The sequence below is a fragment of the Hylobates moloch genome, unplaced genomic scaffold (assembly GCF_009828535.3).
Source record: "Hylobates moloch isolate HMO894 unplaced genomic scaffold, HMol_V3 SCAFFOLD_12, whole genome shotgun sequence".
Classification (NCBI taxonomy): Eukaryota; Metazoa; Chordata; class Mammalia; order Primates; family Hylobatidae; genus Hylobates; species Hylobates moloch.
The window spans coordinates 34481971-34507622 of record NW_026652287.1 but is presented as its reverse complement, the minus strand read 5'-3'; the positions used below and the strand labels follow the sequence as shown (position 1 = coordinate 34507622).

The 25652-nt window shown below is 49.7% G+C and overlaps 1 protein-coding gene across 5 annotated transcripts; it reads left to right on the top strand.

The window, feature by feature from the left end:
• Nucleotides 1-12683: 12683 nt before the first annotated feature.
• On the top strand, nucleotides 12684-23859 carry LOC116478118 (sialic acid-binding Ig-like lectin 7). Of its 5 annotated transcripts, none has more exons than XM_032169029.2 (7): nucleotides 12684-13166; nucleotides 14758-15036; nucleotides 15265-15312; nucleotides 16210-16476; nucleotides 17102-17198; nucleotides 17549-17645; nucleotides 23396-23859. In XM_032169029.2, exons 1-7 carry the CDS (start codon nucleotides 12737-12739, stop codon nucleotides 23576-23578), a joined length of 1401 nt encoding a protein of 466 aa, XP_032024920.1. In that variant the 5' UTR covers nucleotides 12684-12736; the 3' UTR covers nucleotides 23579-23859. The 5 variants fall into 5 exon arrangements, with proteins under 5 accessions (XP_032024920.1, XP_032024923.1, XP_032024925.1 ...); XM_032169030.2 differs by having other exon boundaries at nucleotides 12737-13166; nucleotides 16210-16468; nucleotides 17112-17198; nucleotides 23396-23786; XM_032169032.2 differs by lacking the exon at nucleotides 14758-15036.
• The last annotated feature ends 1793 nt before the right edge of the window (nucleotides 23860-25652 follow it).

The window sequence follows — 25652 nt, the reverse complement described above, 5'->3', positions numbered from 1 at the left end:
CGTCTTAGTCAATAAGTCTAGATCATTTTGGCTGGTTTCCAGTCAGAAAACCAGCAGGATGTGGTGAACAGAGAAACCCCAGTACTCACACTTCACAATTCTTTGCTTTCTTTCTTCATGCTTTGTTTGAAGAAGTTGAAAAATGAGATGACTGGAAGAAAGGGACATGATAGTTAAATAAAGCTTCCTTTTCTTGGTCAGACACTATAAATCTGTTGCACTTTCTCCTTTCTAACAGAAGTCAAACTTTTTTTTTTTTTGAGACAGGGTTTTGCTGTTGTCGCCCAGGCTGGAGTGCAGTGGTGCCATCTCAGCTCACTGCAACCTCCGCCTCCTGGGTTCAAGCGATTATCCTGCCTCAGCCTCCTGAGTAGCTGGGATTACAGGCGCCCGCCACCACACCCAGCTGAGTTTTGTATTTTTAATAGAGACGGGGTTTTACCATGTTGGCCAGGCTGGTCTCGAACTCCTGACCTCAGGTGATCCATCTGGCTTGGCCTCTCAAAGTGCTGGAATTACAGGCATGAGCCACGACACCCGACATTACTATTGTAAGTATTAGTTCTAAAAACTGGCGGCCCCTCCTCTGAGTCCCTGTCACTCCAGTTCTCAATCTCTCTCCATATGGCTCAATGCTCTCCTGGAATCATTGTCCCTTCAGGTCCCCATTAGGATCTTCAGTCTTAGGCCCATTTTTCCCCCTATAGTTTTTCCTATAGTCTCATTATCCTTAAGTGAACAGGAACAACAAGACATCCAGCAGAGTCCCTGAGGATGAACTGGGAAGCAGAGAGGAGGAACATAAGAGAAGCTCAGCCTGCTAATGACAGAAGCTGTTGCTCCCCAAATCCTTTTCTCTTGGGCAAGCCAGACCTTCCCACCAGCCCATGTTATATGGCTGCCCTCTTGGCTCGAGGCTTAGGTTTCGTGCTCGTGGCGTCAGACACCTCTGCAGAGTCGGGTAATGCTTGAGCTCAGGAGCTGATGGTGCTGCAGTTCCATGGACAGCACTATCCCTGCTGCCTGGGGCTTACCAGGTCCACCCTGTCTTGGGGGGACAGCTATGACTTTGTGTGTGGCCCCTCCTTCATCTGCATCTCAGACAAATTCGTTCAAGATAAGGTTGGAGGGAGGAGAGAGTTCACTATATCACAGCACATAACGGATCGGGGCAGATACACATTTCTAGGTCCTCACCCTACACTCCTAGGGATGTGACCTCAACTACCCTGATGTGTGATGTCTTCTGGAGCTCCTGTGATCACCAGCCCAATGTTTCCTGTGGTGGTGCAGTGGGGTGGGGGGGCCAGGATTCCCAGTCCCCTGTGCCCAACAGGGGGTCCAAGGAGGGTTCAGGACTTGGGATACTTAGTGCCTGGTTCCTGGGGACCAGACTGAGGAGGGGACAAGAGGAATTCTTCAACCCACCTTCTTTGCTGTTTTGGTGACTGTAGAAGGATGCAGGGCCACCACCCCACTTCACCTACTACACCAATGTGGGAACTGTTCCATTTCTGTACCAGGCACTCCAGTTTTGTTTTTGTTTGTTTGTTAGTTTGTTTGTTTGTTTGTGACAGAGTCTTGCTCTGTCGCCCAGGCTGGAATACAGTGGCGCCATCTCGGCTCACTGCAAGCTCTGCCTCTCGGGTTCATGCCATTCTCCTGCCTCAGCCTCCCAAGTAGCTGGGACTACAGGCGCCTGCCACCACATCCGGCTAATTTTGTTTTTGTATTTTTGGTAGAGACGGGGTTTCACCATGTTGGCCAGGATGGTCTCGATCTCCTGACCTCGTGATCCACCCGCCTCGGCCTCCCAAATTGCTGGGATTACAGGCGTGAGTCACCGTGCCCGCCTGAGACACTCCAGTCTTCTAGACATCCTTGCCTTTCAAGGAAACAGCACAGGTAAGAATCTTCCTTCTTCGGGGCTGGTTGGGAATGGGGTCACTGCCCACCCATAGCAGAGCTGGATTTGAGGCTCATAAGATGGGAAAGATGAGATTTGACAGGAGAAGCTCTCATTCCACCACAGTCAGGCTTTTGCCCACAAACCTTCATTTAAAAACCATAGTCAATCCAAGATCACCACCACCATTCTCTCAGACATCATAAGTTGAAGGCTTGGAAACTGGGAAATGGTAGCAACAGCACCAAATACTCAGAGGACAGATGCCGGTGGAGAATCCCAATTCTTCCTTGGGGGAAGGGGCACCTCAAACACTTGTTCTTGTGGATCAACTGTATCTCTAGTTAATAGATTACAAGTGACTTTATGCAAATTTGTTAGTATAGGGAAAGAAATGCAGGCTTTAGAATAAGAGAAACGTGGATTCTATACTGGTTCCTCCACTTACTAAGAGGGTGAAAATGAGCAAGTCACTTTACCTCTCTGTGCCTCAGTTTCCTGCTTGTAACGTGAGAAATAACAAGCCCCAGCTCACAGGGATGGCATGGCACATGCCAATCACCATACCCAGGTCCTGGCACAAGGTGTGGGTTCTGTGTATGCTGGTTTCTTACCCCTTGAATAGCAAGGTCCTGGGGTCAGCTTATCCTGATGCTAGGAGTGCAAGTTCCCCAGTGCATTAAATGAATGCCCGACATTTAAATAAAAGACGAAACTTCACCAGCAATGTCAAAACCAGCAAATGAATAAAACATCGCACCACACACTTCAAAATGGGGTCAAGTAGGAAGGACACTGAAAGGTGTGGGGTGGCACTAACAACTTCCTCCCCCTGAATAGTGGGGAGGAGTCCCCAGAAGCAGCTATGGAAGAAAATTTGGGCTGAATTAACCCTGAGAATTTTCCGAGACTCCCCCGCGCCCATATGCACATGTGCCCACTCATACGAGTAGACAAAGCTGGCTAAAATAAACAAAAAGAATTTCAGAGAAGAAGCCTTACATACTACTGGGGCCATATCAGAGGATAACCAGAAGTTAACATCTTTTAACACCCTGTTTTGAGTTGAGGTTATTGAGAAATTCCACTCTAAAAAATACCCAACATAAGTGCATATACATACCAGAAGACATGTTCATAGCAGACTCCTCATAATAGCCCCAAACTAAAAATAATCTCAAAGTCCATCTAAAAATGAAGAGTTACATAGTGTTCGGTATATGCACAGAATGGAGATCTTTCAGCAGTGAGAATGAATGAATTATTGACAGGTGAAACATCATGGACAAATTTAACAAACAGAGATTGAGCACAAGAAGCCAGATACAATGGCTGGGTGCAGTGGCTCACGCCTGTAATCCCAGCACTTTGGGAGGCCAAGGCAGGTGGATCACGAGGTCAGGAGTTCGAGACCAGACTGACTAACATAGTGAAACCGCATCTCTACTAAAAATACAAAAAATTAGCTGGACGTGGTGGTGGGTGCCTGTAATCCCAGCTACTTGGGAGGCTGAGGCAGGAGAATCGCCTGAACATGGGAGGCAGAGGTTGCAGTGAGCTGAGATCGTGCCACTGCACTCCAGCCGGGGGGACAATGCAAGACTACGTCTCAAAAAAAATAAATAAATAAAAAATAAAAAGAAGAAGAAGCCGGATACAAGAGTACACACTGGCCGGGCGTGGTGGCTCATGCCTGTAATCCCAGCCCTTTGGGAGGCCGAGGTGGGCGGATCACAAGGTCAGGAGATCGAGACTATCCTGGCTAACACGGTGAAACCCCGTCTCTACTAAAAACACAAAAAATTAGCCGGTCATGGTGGCAGAGGCCTGTAGTCCCAGCTACTCGGGAGGCTGAGGCAGGAGAATGGCGTGAACCCGGGAGGTGGAGCTTGCAGTGAGCTGAGATCACGCCACTGCACTCCAGCCTGTGTGACAGAGTGAGACTCCATCTCAAAAGAAAGGAGTACACGCTGAAAGTTACATAAAAACACAATACAGACAAAACTAATCCATGATAATAGGAGTTATACTGGTGACTTTGCGGGCGGGTTAATACCTAGGAATGGGAACTGGTGAGGCTCCTGGGTGTAGGTTGTTGATACAAAAATGTATTCATTTCATAGACATTGACCAGGCATACCTTTATGATTGGAACAGCTTTCTCCATGTATGTTTTGCTTCAAAATCTTTTATTTTAAAAGACTATAAGAGGAAGCTGGACGCAGTGGCTCATGCCTATAATCCCAGCAATTTGGGAGGCTGAAGTGGGAGGATCATTGAGGCCAGGAGTTTGAGACCAGACTGGGCAACATAGTGAGATCCCTGTTTCAGAAAAAATAAAAAAAAAAATTAGCCAGGTGTGAGGGTGTGCACCTGTAGTCCCAGCTACTGGGGAGGCTAATGTAGGAAGATCACTTGAGTAGGTCAAGGCTGCAGTGAGCTGTGATTGTGCTACTGCACTTCAGCCTGGGTGACAGAGCAAGACCCTATCTCAAATAAAAGACTATAAGAGAATACTTCACATATATATTTGCTAATTAATTTTAAAATTTATGTAATATAAAAAGATTATTGCAAAAATATAAATAACTGGGACTGTCTCAAGAAAAAAAAAAAAAACCAAATAGTTCTATTGTCTTAGTCTGTTTTGTGTTGCAGGTTAAAGGAATACCTGAGGCTGGGTCATTTATAAAGAGAAAAGGTTTATTTGGCCCATGATTCCGATGTCTGGAAAGGTTTGAGATTGGGCATCTGGTAAAGTCCTCAGGCTACTTCCAATCCTAGTGGGGGATGATGGAAGAGGGGGCTGATGTGTGCAGGGACAACATGATAGGAGAGGAAGCAAGAGAGGGAGGGAGGTGCCAGACTCAGATTGAGCACCGACTCACTGGCAGGCAGGAGCACTCATCTATTCCTGAGGAATCCACCACCATGACCCAAGCACCTCCCATGAGGCCCCACCTCTCCCCTGTTGAGAATGATCAATTCTCAACAGGTTTGAGGGGACAAACATCCAGACTACAGCACTGATATTCATATAGGAATTCATTCAGTAGCAAACACTGATTTCCAGGGAAGCAATTCACTGGTAAGTTCTTCTGAATATGCAAGGCAGAAATATTTCCACGTTTTCATGAGCACTTCCACACGTGGAAGTCTTTCTGCTGGCGAAAGACACATTCGCCAGCAAACTCTGAGGAGTCTTTTGCTTTGCCTAGACCTCACTGAGTTCTGCACAGCAGGGAAGAGGGGAAGGCTGATCTCAGAAAACCTCCCATCTCTGGCAGTGGTGGGTCGGACACTGCACTTATGTGCACGATTACCATTTTGTCCAAACCCTGTGACTTCTTGTTGGAGTTTACCTTTGTTTCTCCCAGACTATTCTTCCCGTACGGAGGGACCCTGTGACCAGATTGTCCCAGGGCAGTGCCTGGTGCTCATGGCTCAAGGCACAATTCTGCTGGGGCTGGTGCTGCTGCCATCTAGGTGGTGAGAAAGTAAGCAGACCCAGAGGGGTCCTGAGTGGGGAGCGGGGTCAGCATCTGAGCCTCTCCTTCTCTCCCCAGGGGCTTTGGCTTAGGATCCAGGAGATGGCCTTAGAGTGCAGGAGCTGGTGACGGTGCAGGAGGGAACGTGCAGGCATGTGCCTTGCGCTGTTTTCTACCCCAAGTATTACTGGGCAGGATCCGGCCTAGCTCATGGCTACCACTACCAGGATGAAGCCACTCCTGGAAGGAACGCTCCAGTGGCTACAAACAACCCAAACAATTGCAGGAGAAGAACCAGGGCCAGTTCATCTTGTTGGTCATCCCCAGACCTACAGCTGCTCCCTGAGCCTCAGAGATGCCAATGAGGCGGATACAAGGACGTACTTCTATCGGATGGAGAGAGGTTATTACATGAAATACAGTCACGGAAATGAGAAGTTGTTCTTGCATGTGACAAGTAGAGGAAAGTCCCAGAAAAGGAGCTCTTTCTCCTCATTCGGGGTCATGGGAAGCATTCAGGGGCCCTGGGGTGGGGCTCTGGCACAGGGAGTGCCCCCACTCCCAGAAACAGGAATCAGCCCCTTTCTCTTTTTTAGTGCTGACCCAGCCACCTGAGATCCATGTCCAGAAGCTCTGCAATCAGGTGACCCTGGAAATCTGACTTGCACCGTATCATGGGCCGGTGAGAAGGGAACCCCACCAAATTTCTTCTGGATAAGAGAAGCCATCAATTTTACAGTCCCCGAGACCCCTCTTCCCAACCAGTCCTCAGTTCTCAGCCTTATCCCACAGCCATGTGACCATGGCAGCAACCTCACCTGTCAGGTGAAGTTCCTCCGAGCTGGTGTGACCACGGGGAGAACCATCCAGCTCAATGTCTCTTATGAGTGGTGGATCAGGACGCCCATGCCCAGGCCCCTGAGAACAATGGGTGTCAGGAGGGAAGGGAGCTCAGAATCAGGAATTCTTTTTTTTTTTTTTTTTTTTTTTTTAAGACAGAGTCTTGCTGTGTCACCCAGGCTTGAGTGCAATGGCGCAATCTCTGCTCACTGCAGCCTCCGCCTTCCAGGCTCAAGCGATCCTCCTGCCTCAGCCTCCCAAGTAGCAGGGACTACAGGTGGCACCACCATGTCCAGCTAATTTTTAAATTTTTGGCAGAGATGGGTTCTCACTGTGTCACCCAGGTTGGTGTTGAACTCTTAGGCTCAAGTGATCCTCCTGCCTCGGCCTCCCAAAATATTGGGATCACAGGTGTGTGCCACTGTGCCTGGCCAGAGTATGAGCTTTTTGTTTCTTGTTTTTTTGTTTTGAGATGGAGTCTCGCTCTGTCACCCAGGCTGGAATGCAGTGACACAATCTCGGCTCACTGTGACCTCTGCCTCCTGAGTTCAGGTGATTCTTATGCCTCAGCCTCCAGAGTAACTGGGATTACAGGCACCTGCCACCATGCCTGGCTCACCCTTGCCTGGCTCAGCTTTGAGCTCTGTCTCGATGCCTCTCCTACTTTCTGCCTCTTGATCTTCCTCTTATGCATGGCGTCTGTCTTCCCCCATTTACCCCATTCAGGATGCAGCACTTCCTCCAAATGTCACCCTTTTCATCCACTGTACTCATGAGCCAGTGGGTGCTGTAACTTCACTTCCTGAACAATGTCTCCCATCATGCCCTCCTTGCTTAGTCCCCTCTCCTCCATCAGCATGACCAGGCCCTTTGCTCTTTGCTGTCTTTTTTTTTTTTTTTTTTTGAAGATGAAGTTTCGCTGTTGTCGTCCAGGCTGGAGTACGGCAGCAGGATCTCAGCTCACTGCAACCTCCGCCTTCTTGGTTCAAGTGATTCTCCTGCCTCAGCCTTCCGAGTAGCTGGGATTACAAGAGGGTGCCACCAGGCCTGACTAATTTTTGTACTTTTAGTAGAAACAGCGTTTCACCATGTTGGTCAGGGTGGTCTTGAACTCCTTGACCTCAGGTGATCCACCTGCTTTGGCCTCCCAAAGTGCTGGGGTTACAGATCTGAGCCGCCACACCCAGCCTCTTTGCTGTCTTGATCATTGTTCCATGCCCCTCCCCAGCCTCCCGTCTTCCCTCCATGCTGTGCCCCTGATAGCACAAGCCCAGAAAGACCTTCCTGCACCCAGTACCAGCACCACCCCTTCCTGGCCCAGAGTCCCCTGTGACTCCTCGGCACCCTCAGTCCAAGCTCCTCAGCTGGTCATGCCCCAACACCTCCATGTCCCCTTGGAAGACCCCAGATATATGTGCAGGTCCCTTCATCTGCCAGGCTGTTTCAGAGCCTTTGCACATCCCTCGTCCTTCACTTGTGATGCTTGTCCGTCATGCGTCAATATGACCCACTCTCCCTTCCAATCTCAGTTCAGCCTCCTTCCCTCCAGGGTCTGTCAGCTAGTGTGGACTCCGGGATTTGTGTACGTAAGAGCATGAGGGGGGCCAGGCTTGGTGGCTCACGCCTGTAATCCCAGCACTTTGGGAGGCTGAGGCGGGCGGATCACGAGGTCAGGAGTTCGAGACCAGCCTGACCAACATGGTGAAATCCCATCTCTACTAAAAATACAAAAATTAACCTGGCATGGCGGCACGTGCCTGTAATCCCAGCTACTCAGGAGGCTGAGGCAGGAGAATCGCTTGAACCTGGGAGGCGGAGCTTGCAGTGAGCCGAGATCACGCCACTGCACTCCAGCCTGGGTGACAGAGCGAGACTCCATCTCAAAAAAAAAAAAAAAAAGCATGAGTCAAACAGTCATGTGTCTTCTGTCTCATTCCGAATGGGAGGTAAGGGAGAAACTGACCTCTCAGCACCACCCTTCCTGCTTTCTCTGTTTTTTTTCATCCAGCCCCAAAGACGCTGAACAATGGCACATCACTGCCTGTCCTGGAGGGAGAGTCCCTGTGGTCTATGTGGCTGACAGCACCCCACCTCCCAACCCCACCCGGCTGAGCTGGTCCCAAGAGGGAAGAACACTGAATCCTCCCAGCTCTCAGCACCCGGGGGCCTGGAGCTGCCTCAGATAGGGGCTGGGATGGAGGAGAATTGACCTGTTGGGCTCACCACCCACTGCGATCTCAGCACATTTCCCTGAGCCTCTGTGCAGAGTGAGTTACAGGACGGGTGCTGGGGCAGGCAGCCTAGTCGGGTGTTTGGGCTGTCAGAGGGGTGGAGGCCTGGGAACAGAATCTCACACTCTTCTACCCTTTCCCAGGAAGCCCCTCTGGCTGCAAATGTGTGAGTGAAAAGCAGGAGGGCTTCTGGCCCCTGGTTCTCACCTGATGGGGCCCTCCTGGGCACTGGCTTCCCCCCAACCCCCATGGCCTCACCTGGAGCTACTACTCCAGGTGAGCAGGCCTGCTCTTTTCTAGGGAAGCCGAGGGATTGGCCCTCGAGTTCCAGGTGGGGCTGAGCTGTCCTGTCCCGCCTGAGTTAGAATTGAAGTGGCCGATGCTAATCTGAGGCCCGTGTTGGCTCTGCAGGTGTGGAGGCCCCCAGGGGAGCAGGGCTGAGAGGCCTGACTGAACCCCTCCTGCTCAAGACAGAACTCAGATGTGGATACCCAGCCCTGCGGGACAGATGCAGGACATCACTGTCAGCCATGGCTCAGCCCTTCTGACCACTGAGATGCTGCAACTTCCCCTCCTGGGAGGGAGTGATTGGGCAAACACTTACCCTTTGCTGGAAATCTCAAGGCACAGCGTGGGTGCTCACAATCTGAATACAGAATGAATGAAGGAATGCATGAATGATCAAGGCACAGCATGGGTGCTCACAATCTGAATACAGAATGAATGAATGAATGAATGAATGAATGAATGAAAGAAATGTCTTTCCTCGTGTCATGTGAGAGACTTGACAGCTCTTTCACTCTCCAAGTAACACTAGCTTCCCCTGTCCCAGCCCAGTCTGTCCTGGGCAGACAAGATTAATTAAGTGGCTCCTGGGCAGACATTGGTGCAGGAGACAGGGCCCAGGAGACTTGTGTGATTTGGGCAATTCACTTCCTATCTCTGTCCATTCAGGCTGCTACAACAAAATACCATAAACTGGCCAGTTTATAAACAACAGAAATTCATTTCTCACAGTTCTGGAGGCTGAGAAGTCCAAGACCAAGGTGCCAGCAGCTTTAGTGTCTGGAGACAGTTTGCTTCCTCACAGATGGTGCCTTTTCCTTATGTTCTCATGTGGTGGAAGGGCTGTGCAAATGCCCTTGGGTCTCTCAGATGAGGGAACTAATCCCATTAGACTAATCCCAGAGTCCTCATAGCCTAATCGCCTCCCAAAACATTATACCTTCTAATACTATCACATGGGGATTCAAATTTCAACAAATGAATTTTGAGGTGACATATTCAGACCACAGCACTTGTCACTGTGGACCTTGATGTCTTCCTCTCTGAACTGTGGAAGTGGGAGTAGAGGGCTTGTCAGCTCCCCTGGGTCATACATGGTTCACAAGTTCCTCCTTTCCACAGATTCTGTGGCTTCCTTAAATCTCTCCTTCCCATTTTTTTTCTGATTTTAATTGTAAACTGGGGACTATGGGAAAGAGATGGGTCATGGTCTAGCCCTTCTGAGGCAGGAGGAGCATAGACAAATGAGGCAGGAGCATAGCGAAGAGAATTACAAGTTGGATAAAGGGCAGAATAAGTAAAAGCAGAGAGCAGAAGCAAGGTGAGGGGACGGGTGAGCAAGAAGCAAGAGGCAGAAGTTGAGCAGCCAAAACAAAAAGTAAGATAGAGAAGTGAGCAAGGACCCCCGTGGCCAGCAGGATCTGGACCAAACCAGTAAGGGGCAGTTCTTCAGAGCTATGCATGTGCGTTAGAGAGAAAAAGTATCCTTAACATGACCCTGTATGATAATCAGCTCATTAAAGTTTATGCATATGGACTGCATATTATACATGTACTTAAAATTATGGGATGGGTCAAAGTAACTAAGCAACATACTTAACCATCAAAAAGGCAGACACTGGCCAGGCGCAGTGGCTCATGCCTGTAATCCTAGCACTTTGGGAGGCCAAGGCAGGCGGATCACTTGAGGTCAGGAATTCGGGACCAGCCTGGTCAACCTGGTGAAACCCCGTCTCTACTAAAAATACAAAAATTAGCCAGGCATGGTGGCGGGCGCCTGTAGTCCCAGCTACTAGGGAGGCTGAGGCAGAAGAATCGCTTGAACCCAGAAGGTTGGGGTTGCAGTGAGCCAAAATCGTGCCACTGCATTCGAGCTTGGGTGACAGAGTGAGACTCCATCCCCACCTCACCGCCACCCCTTCCCCCCCCAAAAAGGCAGACACTGGCTAGAGATTTAGCAGCCTTGGGAAGCAAAGAAAAACAAACAAACAAACAAACAAACAAACATACAAACAAACAAACATAAAAAGACCCAAAGTAGTGCTGATCTCACCTCATAGAGATCAGTTCGCTCTCCCTCTCCAAGAGTATGATACTGTGCTTCATAAACTGCTGCTGCTTGCTTTGCTGTCTGTGTGTGTCTCATCCAATTCTTTGTTTAAGACACCAAGAGCCTGGAACTGCATGGCACCATCCGGTAACACTTCTGCCCACTGAGATGCTGCAAATGTCCTTATGGGGAGAGAGTGACTGGGCAAGGAGGGGGTGCCCAGGAGGCAGATTGGTCTGCAGGATGAGATACTAGCTGCAAATGCAGGGATTGGAGGTGAGGGCGGGGGTGGCTATGGATGCCCAAACCCAGCATCTTCCTGTCTCAATCGTCACAGCCAAATGATCTACTCTAGGTTATGGACAATTAGGGGATGATGTGGGCTGAGCAGATCAATGCAGTTGTATGGAAGAAAACAGACTGGGATTTTCTATGTATACAACGCCTTCAGGAAAACCTATGCGAAGTTAGCATTTTCAAGGCAGCGTGTGCCGATGGTAAAACTACATAGAATAGCAGGAAGACTATTATCATTAAAGTGAGGCTAGGGGCTCCTTCAGGAGGGAGCGGGGGCATGGCCAATAGGAAAGGGGAATGTAAGGGTGAATGAATGAATAAAATCTCTTTCTTCATTTCAAGGGAGAGACTTGACAATTCTTTTGTGATGTTCTAGTTCTTGAGGGGTGCTTATTTTGTGTGAATCACTGAGTTGCTTTTTAGGGGACACTTTCATGTACATGTCTTGTATTTCCCCCCCCACCAAAAAAAAAACTGTTTCAAGAAAAGCTGGCCTGGATCTCAGGGGGCTGCAGCTTGCAGGATTTTTCCCACTTCCTCCCAGCCCAGTCACACAATTTAAAATAATCTTCTGTTGAAGTCGGTGCGTGTTTCTCCTCTCAGAAAATCCCGCCCATCACTGAGGGTGGACGCCCCGGGGCTGGTGTCTTGGCTCCACGTCTCCTGTTCACCTGAACCCCTAGTAGCAGTTCCTGCCGGAGCAAAGCCCCGGGGGCCGGCAGACCCCTCACACTCTGCAGTAACCAGGCCTCATGAGATAGCAGTGGTGAGGAGAACTGTCCTTGTGCTCAGAGAGCTGTGAGGATGGGAGAAGTGTCTGCTCTTTTCATATTGATCCTTTCCCTTATGACTTTCCTGTCTTCCAAGCCCCCCAATAAAACAATCACAGCCTCAGCTTGCCTGGCCTCCTGCAGGCTGGGCTCCCCTCCGTGTCCTTGGCGTGTATCAACAGGCGGAATCCTCACCTCCACAGCCCCATGTCTGTCCGCTTGGTCCTCCTGAGACTGAACCCCCGACCTGAGTGACCCCACCCTGCCTGTGCCCCCCACTGAAGCTCCTGCTGTGGGGAGCTCAGATGTCAGGAGCCTCCGTGTCTCCCCACTGCACAGTGACTCCTTGGGGACAGTGTCTGGCTCTGCTGTGTTGACCTCATTGTGCAGAAAGGGGGTGCCCACCTCGTGCCTGCTGGTGGAGGGGATGAGAGGCTGCCTGCTCACCCCACCTGCACCCCTGTCTCTCATGGCCCCGAGTCCCACCTCTGAGCTACACAGACATCCACAGCCTGTGACTCAGGGGTCTGGGCAGATGGGACTTATTTTCACCCTGCAGAAAATATCACCTAAGGGGAAGGCATTGAGAGGGAGGCAGGAGGTGGGGTGGGCCCTGCATGAGGTGGGAATCTAGGTGAGTCTGTCTCCCGCTCTGGCCTCAGGGACCCAGGAGTGAACGTAGGGTGGTGGATGGTGGATCTCCCAGGGCTGACCCAGCCCTGACAGTGTCTGTGTGTGAAGTTCCTCTTCTAAGGAGGTCACTGTTGTGATCTCACCACTGACTTCCTGTGGGGCCTCTTCTAAGTCTTGAGCCCTCAGTTCCTGAGAGAAGAACCCTGAGGAACAGACGTTCTCTGGCGGCCCTGGATATGCTGCTACTGCTGCTGCCCCTGCTCTGGGGGAGGGAGAGGGTGGAAGGACAGAAGAGTAACCAGAAGAATTACCTGCTGATGATGCAGAGTTCTGTGACGGTGCAGGAGGGCCTGTGTGTCCATGTGCGCTGCTCCTTCTCCTACCCAGTGGACAGCCAGACTGACTCTGACCCAGTTCATGGCTACTGGTTCCGGGCAGGGGATGATACAAGCTGGAAGGCTCCAGTGGCCACAAACAACCCAGCTCGGGCAGTGCGGGAGGAAACTCGGGACCGATTCCACCTCCTTGGGGACCCACAGACCAAGAATTGCACCCTGAGCATCAGAGATGCCAGAATGAGTGATGCGGGGACATACTTCTATCGTTTGGAGAGAGGAAAGATAAAATGGAATTATAAATATCGCCAGCTCTCTGTGCATGTGACAGGTAAGGCATGGGCTCCATGAGAGGCCAAAGGCAAATGTGATGAGGGCTTTAGGGCACGGCTGAGACGGGACACATGTCCTGGGAGGGGGCCGGGGGTGATGGACTCAGAGGAGGAGCTGGACCAGAGCTTGAGCTTCCCCAGGACCGCACCTTGGATGCCCCTCCTGATCCTGCAAGCCCCTCCCCTCACCAGCCCTGACCCACAGGCCTGACATCCTCATCCTGCTCTGACACTGGCATTGTGGCGTGTGGGGTCATATGACTCCTTGTTTTGGGGCCTGTCCTGGGCATGGCAGGGGTTTAGCAGCATCCCAGGCCTCTCCCCACCAGATGCCAGAAGCACCCGCTCCACCCATGCAGTGAGACAATAACAATTATCTCCACACATTGTCAAACGTCCTCGGGGGTTAAGTCCTACCCAGTTGAGAGCTTTAGGTCTACACAACCCTGTGACTCTCTCAGGCCAGGCCAGAGAGGAACCACTTTCTGGTGCAAAGCAAGGGCAGCAGAGACACCTGAGCCTGGGCAGGGGGACTCAGCACACGGCCCCTCCATCTCTCATGCCCCAAGGTCCTCAGAGATCCACATTCAGATGCTCAAAAGACAGGAGGGAACTCCATGATGGTCCAGAGGCATGGAGGGCAGGACCCACATGTCTGGTGCAGGCCCTAATGCTCCAGGGAAGCCCAGAGGTAGGAGGTGGGACACGGTCTCTGCTCCTCCCTGGGTGGGTCTCTAGGGTCTCTGAGCTTTAGGGTTCCCTTCACTCTGTGCAGAGGGAACCAGTTCCTATAGCGTATGGGTTTGCAGTTTCTCTTCTGTGCTGGGTTGAGATCTCCAGCTCCTCTCCAGCCCCCTGTGGGTCCCACAGCCCTGCCCCTCCTCTCCCTCCCCTTTCTCTGCTCACACGGGGAGCCCAGGAACCCTCTGTCTCAGAGATGCTGTTGCCTCTCTTGTGGGCAAACGAAGAGAGGGACAGTCAGGGCTGGGCTGAGCCTCATTTCCCCACAGCGTCCCAGGCCCCGCTGTCAAGATACAGGCTGGAGGTGCCGGAGTCGGCGACGGTGCAGGAGGGCTTGTGTGTCTCTGTGCCCTGTAGTGTCCTTTAACCCTATTACAACTGAACTGACTCTAGCCCTGTCCATGGATGCTGGTTCAAGAAAGGGATCAATATACAATGGAATAATCCAGTGGTCACAAACATCCCAAATGGAAAAGTCCAGGAGACACAGGGCCGATTCCACCTCCTTGGGGACCTGAAGACCAACAACTGCTCCCTGAGCATCAGAGATGCCAGGAAGGGGGATTTGGGGAACTACTACTTCCAGGTGGAGAGAGGACGGATAAGATGGAATTGCAAAACGAAGCAGCTCTCTGTGAATGTGACAGATAAGGCACGGGCTCCAGGAGACACCACAGGGAAAGGTCATGGGGGTGGCAGGGAAAAGCTGGGATGGGGCCCCTGCCTTGGAAGAGGGCTGAGGGTGAAGCGACTTGGGCTCAGGGCAGCAGCTGAACCAGAGCCTAAGCTTCCCCCAGGGCTGTACCATGAATCCTCTGTCCTGATCCTGAGTCCCCCTGTCTTCACCAGCCTTGACCCACAGGCCCAACATCGTCATCCCCGGTACCCTGGAGTCTGGCTGCTTCCAGAATCTGACCTGCTCTGTGCCCTGGGCCTGTGAGCAGGGGACGCCTCCTATGATCTCCTGGATGGGGACCTCCCTGTCCCCCCTGCACCCCTCCACCACCCGCTCCTCAGTGCTCACCCTCATCCCACAGCCCCAGGACCACGGCACCAGCCTCACCTGTCAGGTGACCTTGCCTGGGGCCGGTGTGACCACGAACAGGACCATCCGACTCAATGTGTCCTGTGAGTGCTGAGCCAGGATGCCCTGGTCCCTGATGGGGGTGGGGGGCGTCCCTGAGGGCAGAGGATGGGGTCAGGGCTCGACACTGGTGCTGGGTCCCAGAATCTGGGCTGGTTGTGGGGTCAGGAGGACACTGGTTCCGCCTTCCCCATTTATGCAGCTCCTGGGGAGACAGGGCCAGTGTCCGCAGCCCTCACAGTGATGCGGGTCTCCATGTCTTTCTGTCCCAGACCCTCCTCAGAACTTGACTGTGACTGTCTTCCAAGGAGAAGGCACAGGTAGGATGGAGCCCCCTCCCTGGGGCTGGGGGAGCAGGGCCTTCAGCTCAGGGCAGGGCCAGCTCCCTCCTCATCCTGGACTCATATCCTGGTGATATGAGACTCCCTTGTAGTTGAACCCAGGCCCCCTCCTCATCCTTAGCCTCTGTGGCCACCTGAGCACCTGTCCTCTTCCCCCCACTCCCCTCAGACTCCTGCACACACACCCTCCTCAACCCGGCAGCAAGGATGGGGGGAAATACACATAGCAGGGGCAGGCCTTGGGCCTCTTATCTTTCATCTCCTGAAGAGGCCACCTAACTCGTCTTTTTATTTTACCCAACAGTTTTGAGCTACGTTCTTTTGGATACATGCTATAATCATGTGGGCAAAAATTTAAACTTCACAGCAAAATGCGTCCCCAGAATCAACCAGGGTCTGTCCAGGCTGCCCTGAGCCTTGGTTTGTGCACCTGCAGGATCTCAGAGGTGGTTTGATGTCAGTAGTGAAACTGTTTGCACCCTCTTCTAGGGATGTATGTGATTCCACTGTCTGAATAGTCTCTGATTTTGTGGCATCTCCTAATGGAAGATCATGGCACTAATTTTATCCTACGGCACGAACACTGCAATGAATAAAGTTGTATCTACTCCCACAAGGAATATCTAAGTGTATAGGATAAATTCCTAAAAGCAAAATTTACCAGTGTCATATGTTCTTTCTGATTTTGAAAGATATGGTGAAGTTGTTCTCAATTAAAGGTGGGCAAGTTTACATTCCCAACAGTGAGCGGTGAAGCTAAGTATGTCCCTGCACCAGCCTACGTCACTGTCTGTTCGATTCCCCAGTCTCATTCTGTATCCTTCCTCCCTGTTTCAATCACTTTGTCTCTTTGACCCTCCAACTTTTTCTCTACAGCATCCACAGCTCTGGGGAACAGCTCATCTCTTTCAGTCCTAGAGGGCCAGTCTCTGCGCTTGGTCTGTGCTGTTGACAGCAATCCCCCTGCCAGGCTGAGCTGGACCTGGAGGAGCCTGACCCTGTACCCCTCACAGCCCTCAAACCCTCTGGTACTGGAGCTGCGAGTGCACCTGGGGGATGAAGGGGAATTCACCTGCCGAGCTCAGAACTCTCTGGGCTCCCAGCACGTTTCCCTGAACCTCTCCCTGCAACACGAGTACACAGGTGGGTAAAGGGAGGGGCTGGAGAACACACCTGCCCCACCCTCATGGGCCACCCACTGCCCCTGAGCTTCAAGCGGGAGCTCAGCTCTGGTCTGTGCTCAGCTGTGAGGCCTGGAACTTCCCTGCAACCCAGGGCACTGCTGTCCTCTTCCTGCCAGGAAAGGGGTGTAAGGCAGGAAGAGGGGAGGAGTGGGTCTTGGAGGGGAGGAGCTGGGGCTGGACAGGTGTGTTTGGGGAGACAAGTGCCTTGCTTTCCAGTGCCTGGACTAGGGTGACACAAGCAAGGCACTCACTTTTGGGCACACAACTAAAAAACAAAAAATAAAACAACTCAGCAAGCAAGTGAAATAATATTGGATGTGATTATCTTTATTAAAAACTAAAAATTATTGCAAAATAATTTGACAATGAATACAAATCAAAATTTCAAATACAGGCAGGCTGCGCTCACCACTTTCATGCCTCAGTGGCATCAAGAGTTGTCCCTTCCTCCTCCCTCCCATTCTTGCCCTTTGTTTCTGGGAAGGGGGATTAGGGTACCCAAGCGGGGGCCCTACAGGCAGTGGGAGGAGAAGAGACCCAGTTCTTGGAGTGGGATCCCCAAAACAATTCCAATCCATCCCCAGGCAAAATGAGGCCTGTATCAGGAGTGACGCTGGGGGCGGTCGGGGGAGCTGGAGCCACAGCCCTGGTCTTCCTCTCCTTCTGCGTCATCTTCATTGTGTGAGCACTGACCCTAGGGAGGGAGGGAGAGTCCGGGGGGAGGGCGGTCTGGGAGCAGGATCCCTGAAGCCAGAGCTGGAAGGGGCTGCATGGGTCAAGAGCTTGGGGCAAGAATGAGTTCACGGGTACACGGCAAGAATTTCAAGAGCGCCCTTGTCTGTGGGGCTCCACATCTGTGGTGAACCTTGGGCCCCACCATCCAGGAGGCAGGAGCCTCTGTTTTTAACACTGGGGTCTCTGGGACTGGACCACCCCCGTCCCATCTCAGTTACCCCTCCAGGGCAGGGGTTGGTCTGCCCACTGCACCCCGATCTGACGACACTGAAAGGCTCTCTGGTCTCTTCACTCAGAGTGAGGTCCTACAGGAAGAAATCGGCAAGCCCAGCAGCGGGCGTGGGGGATACAGGCATGGAGGATGCAAACGCCATCAGGGGCTCAGCCTCTCAGGTGAGTGATATGGGCGTCTCCACACCCAGCATCCAGCTTGGACACCTCCCACAGGATGGCCTCCAGGATTGCTCTGCTCATCATGGCCAAAATTATCTCCTCACCTCCTCCTCCTTCCCACCATCCAGCTTCTCCTGCAGGATTCCCCATCTTGCTGACTGCATGACAGTCCCTCCTACCTACTTTCTCTCAGGCCAGGCATGGAGGAGGAGTTATCTCCTCTCTGTCCTCCCTTTCTTCTCTATAGCTCCACATTCACCAAATCTTGTCCATTTTTCCTCCCTAAGAATGGCTAGCATTGCTTCCACCCCCTCCAATCCTAAACCCTCTCAATGCTGAGGCCTGAGGATCTCTGTCTTGGACTTCCTCACCTCCCTGCCTCTTGTGTCCCCTGCCCTGATGGGAGGAATCGTTCAGAAGCCATCACTGATCAGTTTCTTTGCATCTGGACAGCTGTTCCCACCCCCAACACTGTCTAGAGCAGAAGCCAGAAAATACCACCTGGAAAGGCCAGATAGGAAATATTTTTGGCTTTCTGGCCTACACAGTCTCATTGCAGCTCCTCAACTCTACTGATGTAGCAGGAAATCAGCTGTAGACCATGTGTAAATGATTAGCTGGCTGTGTGCCAATAAAACTTTATTTATAAAAACAAGCAGTGGGTAGAATTTGTCCCAAGGGCTCTAGTTTGACAAGCCCTAACCTAGAGAAAAAGCCCAAACTTCATAACTGCAGCCCTGCACATTCTCATCTCTTAAACATCTACCTCTCTAGTAGGGCTGGAATTAGCGTGAGATGAGTGAGGTCCTGGCCTAGCATGCAAAATTTAAGAAGGTGCCAAAAATCTCAGTAACTGTGACAGTTTTTAAAAAACTCTTATTTTAGGTTTGGGGGTACATGTTCAGGTTTGTTACATACATAAACTCTTGTCAGAGGGGTTTGTGGTACAGATTATTTTGTCACCCATACTAAGCCTCGTACCCCATAGTTATTTTTTTCTGTTCCTCTCTCTCCTCCCACCCTCCACCTTCAAGTGGGCCACAGTGTCTGTTGTTTTCTTCTTTGTGTTCATGAGTTCTCATCATTTAGCTCTCACTTATAAGTGAGAACATGCAGTATTTGGTTTTCTGTTCCTGTGTTCATTTGCTAAGGATAATGGCCTCCAGCTCCATGCATGTTCCCACAAAGGACATAATCTCATTCTTTTTTATGGCTGCAGAGTATTCCATGGTGTATATGTACCATATTTTCTTTATCCATTCTGTCATTGATGGGCATTTAGGTTAATTTCATGTATTTGCTATTGTGAATAGTACTACAATGAACATTTGCTTGTATGTGTCTTTATGGTAGAATGATTTTTATTACTCTGAGTATATAACCAGTAATGTGATTGCTATGTCAAATGATAGTTCTGCTTTTAGCTCTTTAGGAAATTACCATACTGCTTTCCACAATGGTTGAACTAATTTACACTCCTGCCAACAGTATAAGTGTTCCCTTTTCTCTGCAGCCTTGCCAGCCTCTGTGATTTTTTTTTACTTTTTAAGAATAGCCATTCTGACTGGTGTGAGATGGTATTTCACTGTGGTTCTGATTTGCATTTCTCTAGTGATCAGTGATAATGAGGTTTTTCTCATATGTCTGTTGGCCAAAAATATCTGTTCATGTCCTTTGCTCACTTTTTAATGGGGTTGTTTTTCTCTTGTAAATTTGTTTAAGTTCCTTATAGATACTGGATATTAGACCTTTGCCTAATGCATAGTTTGCAAGTATTTTCTCCCATTCTGTAGGTTGTTTACTCTGTTGATGGTTTCTTTTGCTGTGCAGGAGCTCTTAAGATTAATTAGATCCCATTTGTCAATTTTTGCTTTTGTTGTGATTGCTTTGGCATCTTTGTCATGAAATCTTTGCCTGTTTGTCCAGAATGGTAGGTATTGCCTACATTGTCCTCCAGAGTTTTTATAGTTTTGGGTTTTACATTTAAGTTTTTAACCCATCTTGAGTTGATTTTTATATGTGGTATAAAGAAGCAGTCCCACTCAATCTTCTGCATGTGGCTAGACAGTTATCCCAGCACCATTTATTGAATCAGGAGTCCTTTCCCCATGGCTTGTTTTTGTCAGCTTTGTTGAAGATCAAATTGTTGTAGGTGTGTGGCTTTATTTCTGGGCTCTCTATTCTTTTCCATTGGTCTATATGTCTGTTTTTGTACCAGTACCATGCTGTTTTGGTTACTGTAGCCTTGTAATATAGTTTAAATTTGGGTAACATGATGCCTCCAGCTTTTCTTTTTGCTTAGGATTGCCTTGGCTATTTGGGCACTTTTTTGGTTTCATATGAATTTTAAAATTGTTTTTTCTAGTTCTGTGAAGAATCTCATTGGTAGTTTGATAGAAATAGCATCGAATGTATAAATTTCTTTGGGCAGTATGGCCATTTTAATGATTTTGATTCTTCTTATCCATGAGCATAGTATGTTTTTCCATTTGTGTCACCTTTGATTTCTTTGAGCAGTGTTTTGTAATTCTCATTGTAGAGTTCTTTCACCTCCCTGGTTAGCTGTATTTCTAAAAATTGTATTCTTTTTGTGGCAGTTGTGAATGGGATTGTGTTCCTAATGTGACTCTTGGCTTGGTAGTTCCTGGTGTATAGAAATACTAGTGATTTTTCTATATTGATTTTGTATCCTGAAACTTTGCTGAAGTTATTTATCATTTAAGAAGCTTTTGGGCTGGGACTACGAGATTTTCTAGATATAGAATCATGCATCTGCAAAGAGGGATAAATTCCTTTCTTCCTATTTGGATGCTCTTTATTTTTTTCTCTTGCCTGATTGCTCTGGCCAGAATTTCCAATACTATGTTAAATAGGAGTGGTGAGAGAGGGCATCCTTGTTTTGTGCTGGCTTTCAAGGGGAATGCTTTCAGCTTTTCCATATTCAATATGATGTTGGCTGTGGGTTCGCCATAGATAGCTCTTACTATTTTGAGATATGTTCCTTCAATACCTAGTTTACTGAGAGTTTTTAAGATGAAGCGATGTTGAATTTTATCAAAAGCCTTTTCTGCATCTATTGAGATAATCATGTGTTTTTGTCTTTAGTTCTGTTTGTGTGGTGAATCACATTTATTGATTTGTGTATGTTGAACCAACATGAAGCCGACTTGATCATGGTGGATTAGCCTTTTGATGTGCTAATGGATTCAGTTTGCAAGTATTTTGTTGAGGATTTTTGCATCAATGTTCATCAAGGATATTGGCCTGAAGTTTTCTTCTTTTGTTGTGTCTTTGCCAGATTTTGGTATCCGGGTGATACTGGCCTTATAGAATGAGTTAGGGAAGAGTCAATCTTCCTCCATATTTGGGAATAGTTTCAGTAGGAACAGAAGGAGGCTCAGATCTGACATTTATTGTGTGATTGAAGAGCCTTCCAGGCAGAGGGAGGAGCAAAGCAAGGCTCAGGCACAGGAAGAGGAGAGGAGAGGAGCCATGGGACATCTGTGTGATTAGACAGAGGGAGGCAGGACCAAGAGCAGGAAATGACTTTGGAGGAGTTGAGCCTATGTGTGAATCGTGTCTGACTGCACAGGCTACTGTGAGCATTTGGAGAGTTTTGAGCAGAAGGACATGATCAGACGAGATTGGGCATGTTCAGGGTGGTATGGCTGTAGACCAGAAGAACGTGATCAACTTTCGTTTTAATGGGATTCCTCTGGCCACTGTGTGCAGAACAGACCGTGTGTGTGGCAGAGGAAGGGCAGAGCACAGGAGGTAGAGAGGAGGATGGTGAACATCCCAGGAAGAAGGTGGTATTGGCTGGAACCAAGATAGCAGCAGTGGTGGACATGACTGTCTCCCAGATGAATTCTGCAGTGGAACCTACTGGGATTTGTTAATGAATTGGAATTAGAATGTGAGCCACAGAAAGGGAGCAAGAATTACTTCCAGATTTTTGCCCTGAGCAGTGGGAAGAATGGAGGTGCCAATCAGCCAATCATTGAGGCTGAGAAGATTGCAGAAGAAATGGATTTAGGAAACAAAAGGAGGAGTTCAGATTGAATAGGTTGAGTTTTGTGTGTCTTTGGACAAGAACGCGGGGGTTTGAATTATACCACTGGATCAAAGACTATAGTCAGGAGAGAGGAGTGGGCTGGGGGTATAGATTTGGGAATCATCAGCTTATTGATGGCATGAAGCCAACACAGTGGATGAGATCACAAGGCAAAGGTAAAGAAGAAAAGAACCTGGGTCTGCTCTGATATTTAAGTTCAGGGAGACCTGAAGCAATTGGCAAAAAAGTTGCCAAGAAGGTGAGATGGACCCAGAAAAGCACGATGTCCTATAGTTGAGTCAAGAAGGGCTTCTGTGTAGGGAAGGTGAGCAGCTGGGTCCTCTGCTGCTGAAAAGTCCAGGAAGGAGAAGACTGCAAGGTGGACATTTAGACTCAGCCAAGTGGTAGTCACAGTGACCTTGATAGTAGCAGTGCTGAGACGTGGTATGTATGTGAATATTAATTAGAGTAATCAAGAGAGAATCTGGCAAGCAAAATCACTGACAGTTCCATGGAGCATCTTCTGTGCAGGGGAGCAGCAGGGAAGGGCTGCGATGAAGGAGGACCCTCCCAGGCAGCCTCTGTCACCCTCTGCTGTGTGAGTCTGTATTAGTTTTCTGTGGCTGCTGTGACAAATTACCATGCATTTCCTGGCTTCAAACAACACACATGGATTAAAGTTCTGAAGGTCACAACCCCAAAATGGGCGTCACTGGGCTAAAATCAAGGCATTGGCAGGCAGGGCTGGTTCCTTCTGGAGGCTCCAGGGGAGGATGCAATTTCTCACCCTTTCTGGCTTCTAGAGGCACCTGCATTCCTTGGCTCAAGTCCCTTCCTCTGTTTGCAAGGCAAGTAGCCTGGCATCTTCCAATCTTTCTATGCCCTCCTCCTTTCACTTGTAAGGACTCCTGTGATTCCACTGGGCCCACCCAAATAATCCAGTATAACCTCCCCATCTCAATATCCTTAACCTAGCTCCATCTGTAAAGTCCCTTTAGCAATGTAAGGTAACAGATTCACAGGTTTCAGGGGATTAGGGTATGGACATTTTGGGGAGCAGTTATACTTCTTATCAGAGGGATATAATTTCTTTGACTGACTTGTCCTCCCCACACCACCAAACTGTGAGCTTCCTAAGAGCAGGTGCCCCATCCAGATCAAGGCCCTGTAATTCTCTCTCTTAGCCTCTTCCTGCCCATCTTATAATTCACACATAGATATTCATTTGTTTGACAGTCATTTTTGCCAACTTCTCTCAATTAAAAAGTGAGCTTCAGGAGGTCAGGGCCAACACCTACTGTGTCCACCACAGTCCATCCAGCACCCGGCTCAGGGCCTCACACACAGAGGGCCTCAGCAGGACTCCATGCTTTGGGGTCAGAAGGAAGGGACTGGATTGGGTCCCGGCATAACAGGGAGTTTGGGTACGCTACTTTCTTCATGGAGTTGTTGTGGGAAGTTAATAAGATTAATAAACACCAAACGAGGTGCTCATTAAGTGTTAAATATTGCAGGAAAGTATAAATGAAGGAGATTTCTATAAAATGAACGTGGGATAGAGGCAGGAACTCATGAAGTTTAATTCTATACAGAGCAATATACCCAAACCAGCCAATCAATCAAACAACTTGTGACTCTCCCCGCCTTATCCTATTTCCACTGCTCTGCTCTGACTCCCTTCTCTCTCTCCATTCAGGGTACCATGATTGAGTCCTGGGCAGACGACAACCCCCGACACCATGGCCTGGCTGCCCCCTCCTCAGGGGAGGAAGGAGAGATCCAGTATGCATCCATCAGCTTTCATAAGGTGGAGCCTCAGGACCTATCAGGACAAGAGGCCACCAACAATGAGTACTCAGAGATCAAGATCCCCAAGTAAGAAAATGCAGAGGCTCAGGCTTGTTTGAGGGTTCACGACCCCTCCAGCAAAGGAGTCCGAGGCTGATTCCAGTAGAATTAGCAGCCCTCAATGCTGTGCAACAAGACATCAGAACTTATTCCTCTTGTCTAACTGAAAATGCGTGCCTGATGACCAAACTCTCCCTTTCCCCATCCAATCAGTCCACACTCCCCGCCCCGGCCTCTGGTACCCATCATTCTCCTCTCTACTTCTCTGAGGATGACTACTTTAGATTCCGAATATAGGGAGATTGTAACGTGTTTGTCTCTCTGTGCCTGGCTTATCTCACTCAACATAACATCCTCTAAGTTCATCTGTGTTGTTTCAAATGACAGAGTAATGTATTGAATAATTCACAATAGCTAAAAGAGAGGAGTTTAAATGTTGTCACCAAAAAAAAAAAAAATTTGAGCTGACAGATGTGCTAATCATGCTGACTTGATGGTTCCACGGTGCATCCAGGTGCGGGAGCCTCACTGGGGCTGCGTTCAGGTCGCTCAGGTACTCAGGGCAGGGCTGGAATTTAATCCCTTCCTGATTCTGAGGTCTCTTCTCTCACCCGGCACTGAGTGAAGCAACCACTGATTGGCACCCCTTAGCCATAAGTTCACAGCATCTCTGTTGACTCCATGGCCTCTGGTGAAGGAATCTGAGAACCTGGACACGCCGGAGCTGAGAAAGGAGGCGCCTGAAATTACAGCCCAGCTCTGCACAAGGCCTGCCCCAGCCTGCATAGCTCTGATCAGCAGATAGAGCCTCCAATGGCCATGCTGCCTATGATTTCATCCCCAGGGCCCTGGTTGGGTCTGCAGACCTCCCCCAGGAGCCCCCATCTCTGGACCTTGGTGTGACTGGACTGGGTCCCTCTCTTGCTGGTCCCCTCCAGAGAGACCTTGGACCCTTTCCAGCCTCACAGGCCCTATGGAGACCCCAGCCCTTCTCCATCACCTTCTCCTCACCTGCTTGCCCCCCTGGTCTTGTCCTCGGGTCTGAGGACATGGAGCCTGATTTGCCCTACGGAGAGAAATCAGGGACGAAGTCACATCTCAGGTCCATAAGAAACACGGGAGAGTCCTGGGTAGAGAGAGGTGAAGGGGCCCAACTTCCCACCAAGTCCAAGCCCAGGACCTCCCCACGTGGGACCCTAGGAGGTGGAGGAGATGGTCTGGGGGCTTCACCTGTGCACCGAGAGTCCTCAACATCCTCATACTTTTAAAGATTTCCAAGGGCACAGGAGGAAGATGCCATTGTGTGGGGGAAAGAGGCCGGGTGAAGCTGAGGAAGGAGTGGACACTGTTGGTGCAATTACCAGTGGTAACAACAATGACGGAGTTAATAATAATTTATTTCACACTGTTATGCCATAAGACGTGCCATCAACTCTGGAAATTAGGTTAGTTATTATTACTCCTGGGGGCAGGGAGAGCAGCCTGTTCATATTTTGTTATTAGAGGCCCAAGAATCAAACCAGGAGCTTGGTGAAATTTGTGGGGAGTAGAGATTTGTCATGGTCATGGAGCTATGACAAAATCCCATCCCATCCCTGCATCTTTCTAATTCCTCATCCTGGAGGGAGCTGAGGGGAACAGTTGAGGGCACAGGCTGTGGGTTCGGCCTGCCTTGGCTTGAATCCCACCTCTTCTGTGGGTTAGCACTGAAGCCTTGAATAAAATACTCAAATTCCACGGGGCTCAGTTTTGTCACCTGTAAAGTAGAGGTGAGGCTAATCACATTCACTTTCTCCATAGAGAGACAGTAAGGGTCAAGCAGGTTAGAATGGTGGTGGGCACATGGTAAGTGCACAGCTAATGTCCACCACTCTTATCCCCCTTATCCCCCTGCGACTCACCCTGACTCTGATCTGAGGACTCCAGAGGATTCACAGAGGAGGCAGCTTTGGACTCAAACCTCAGAGGACTGGGAGATTTCACCCAGAGGTTTGTGAGCATGTCATGGCAGGGTGGAGGTGGCGCTCCTGAGGGTGGGCACTGCCTAGCAAAGCATGGAGGCAGAGAGATGTGCAGAGTGTGAGCCTGGATGGGGAGCTGCTGCA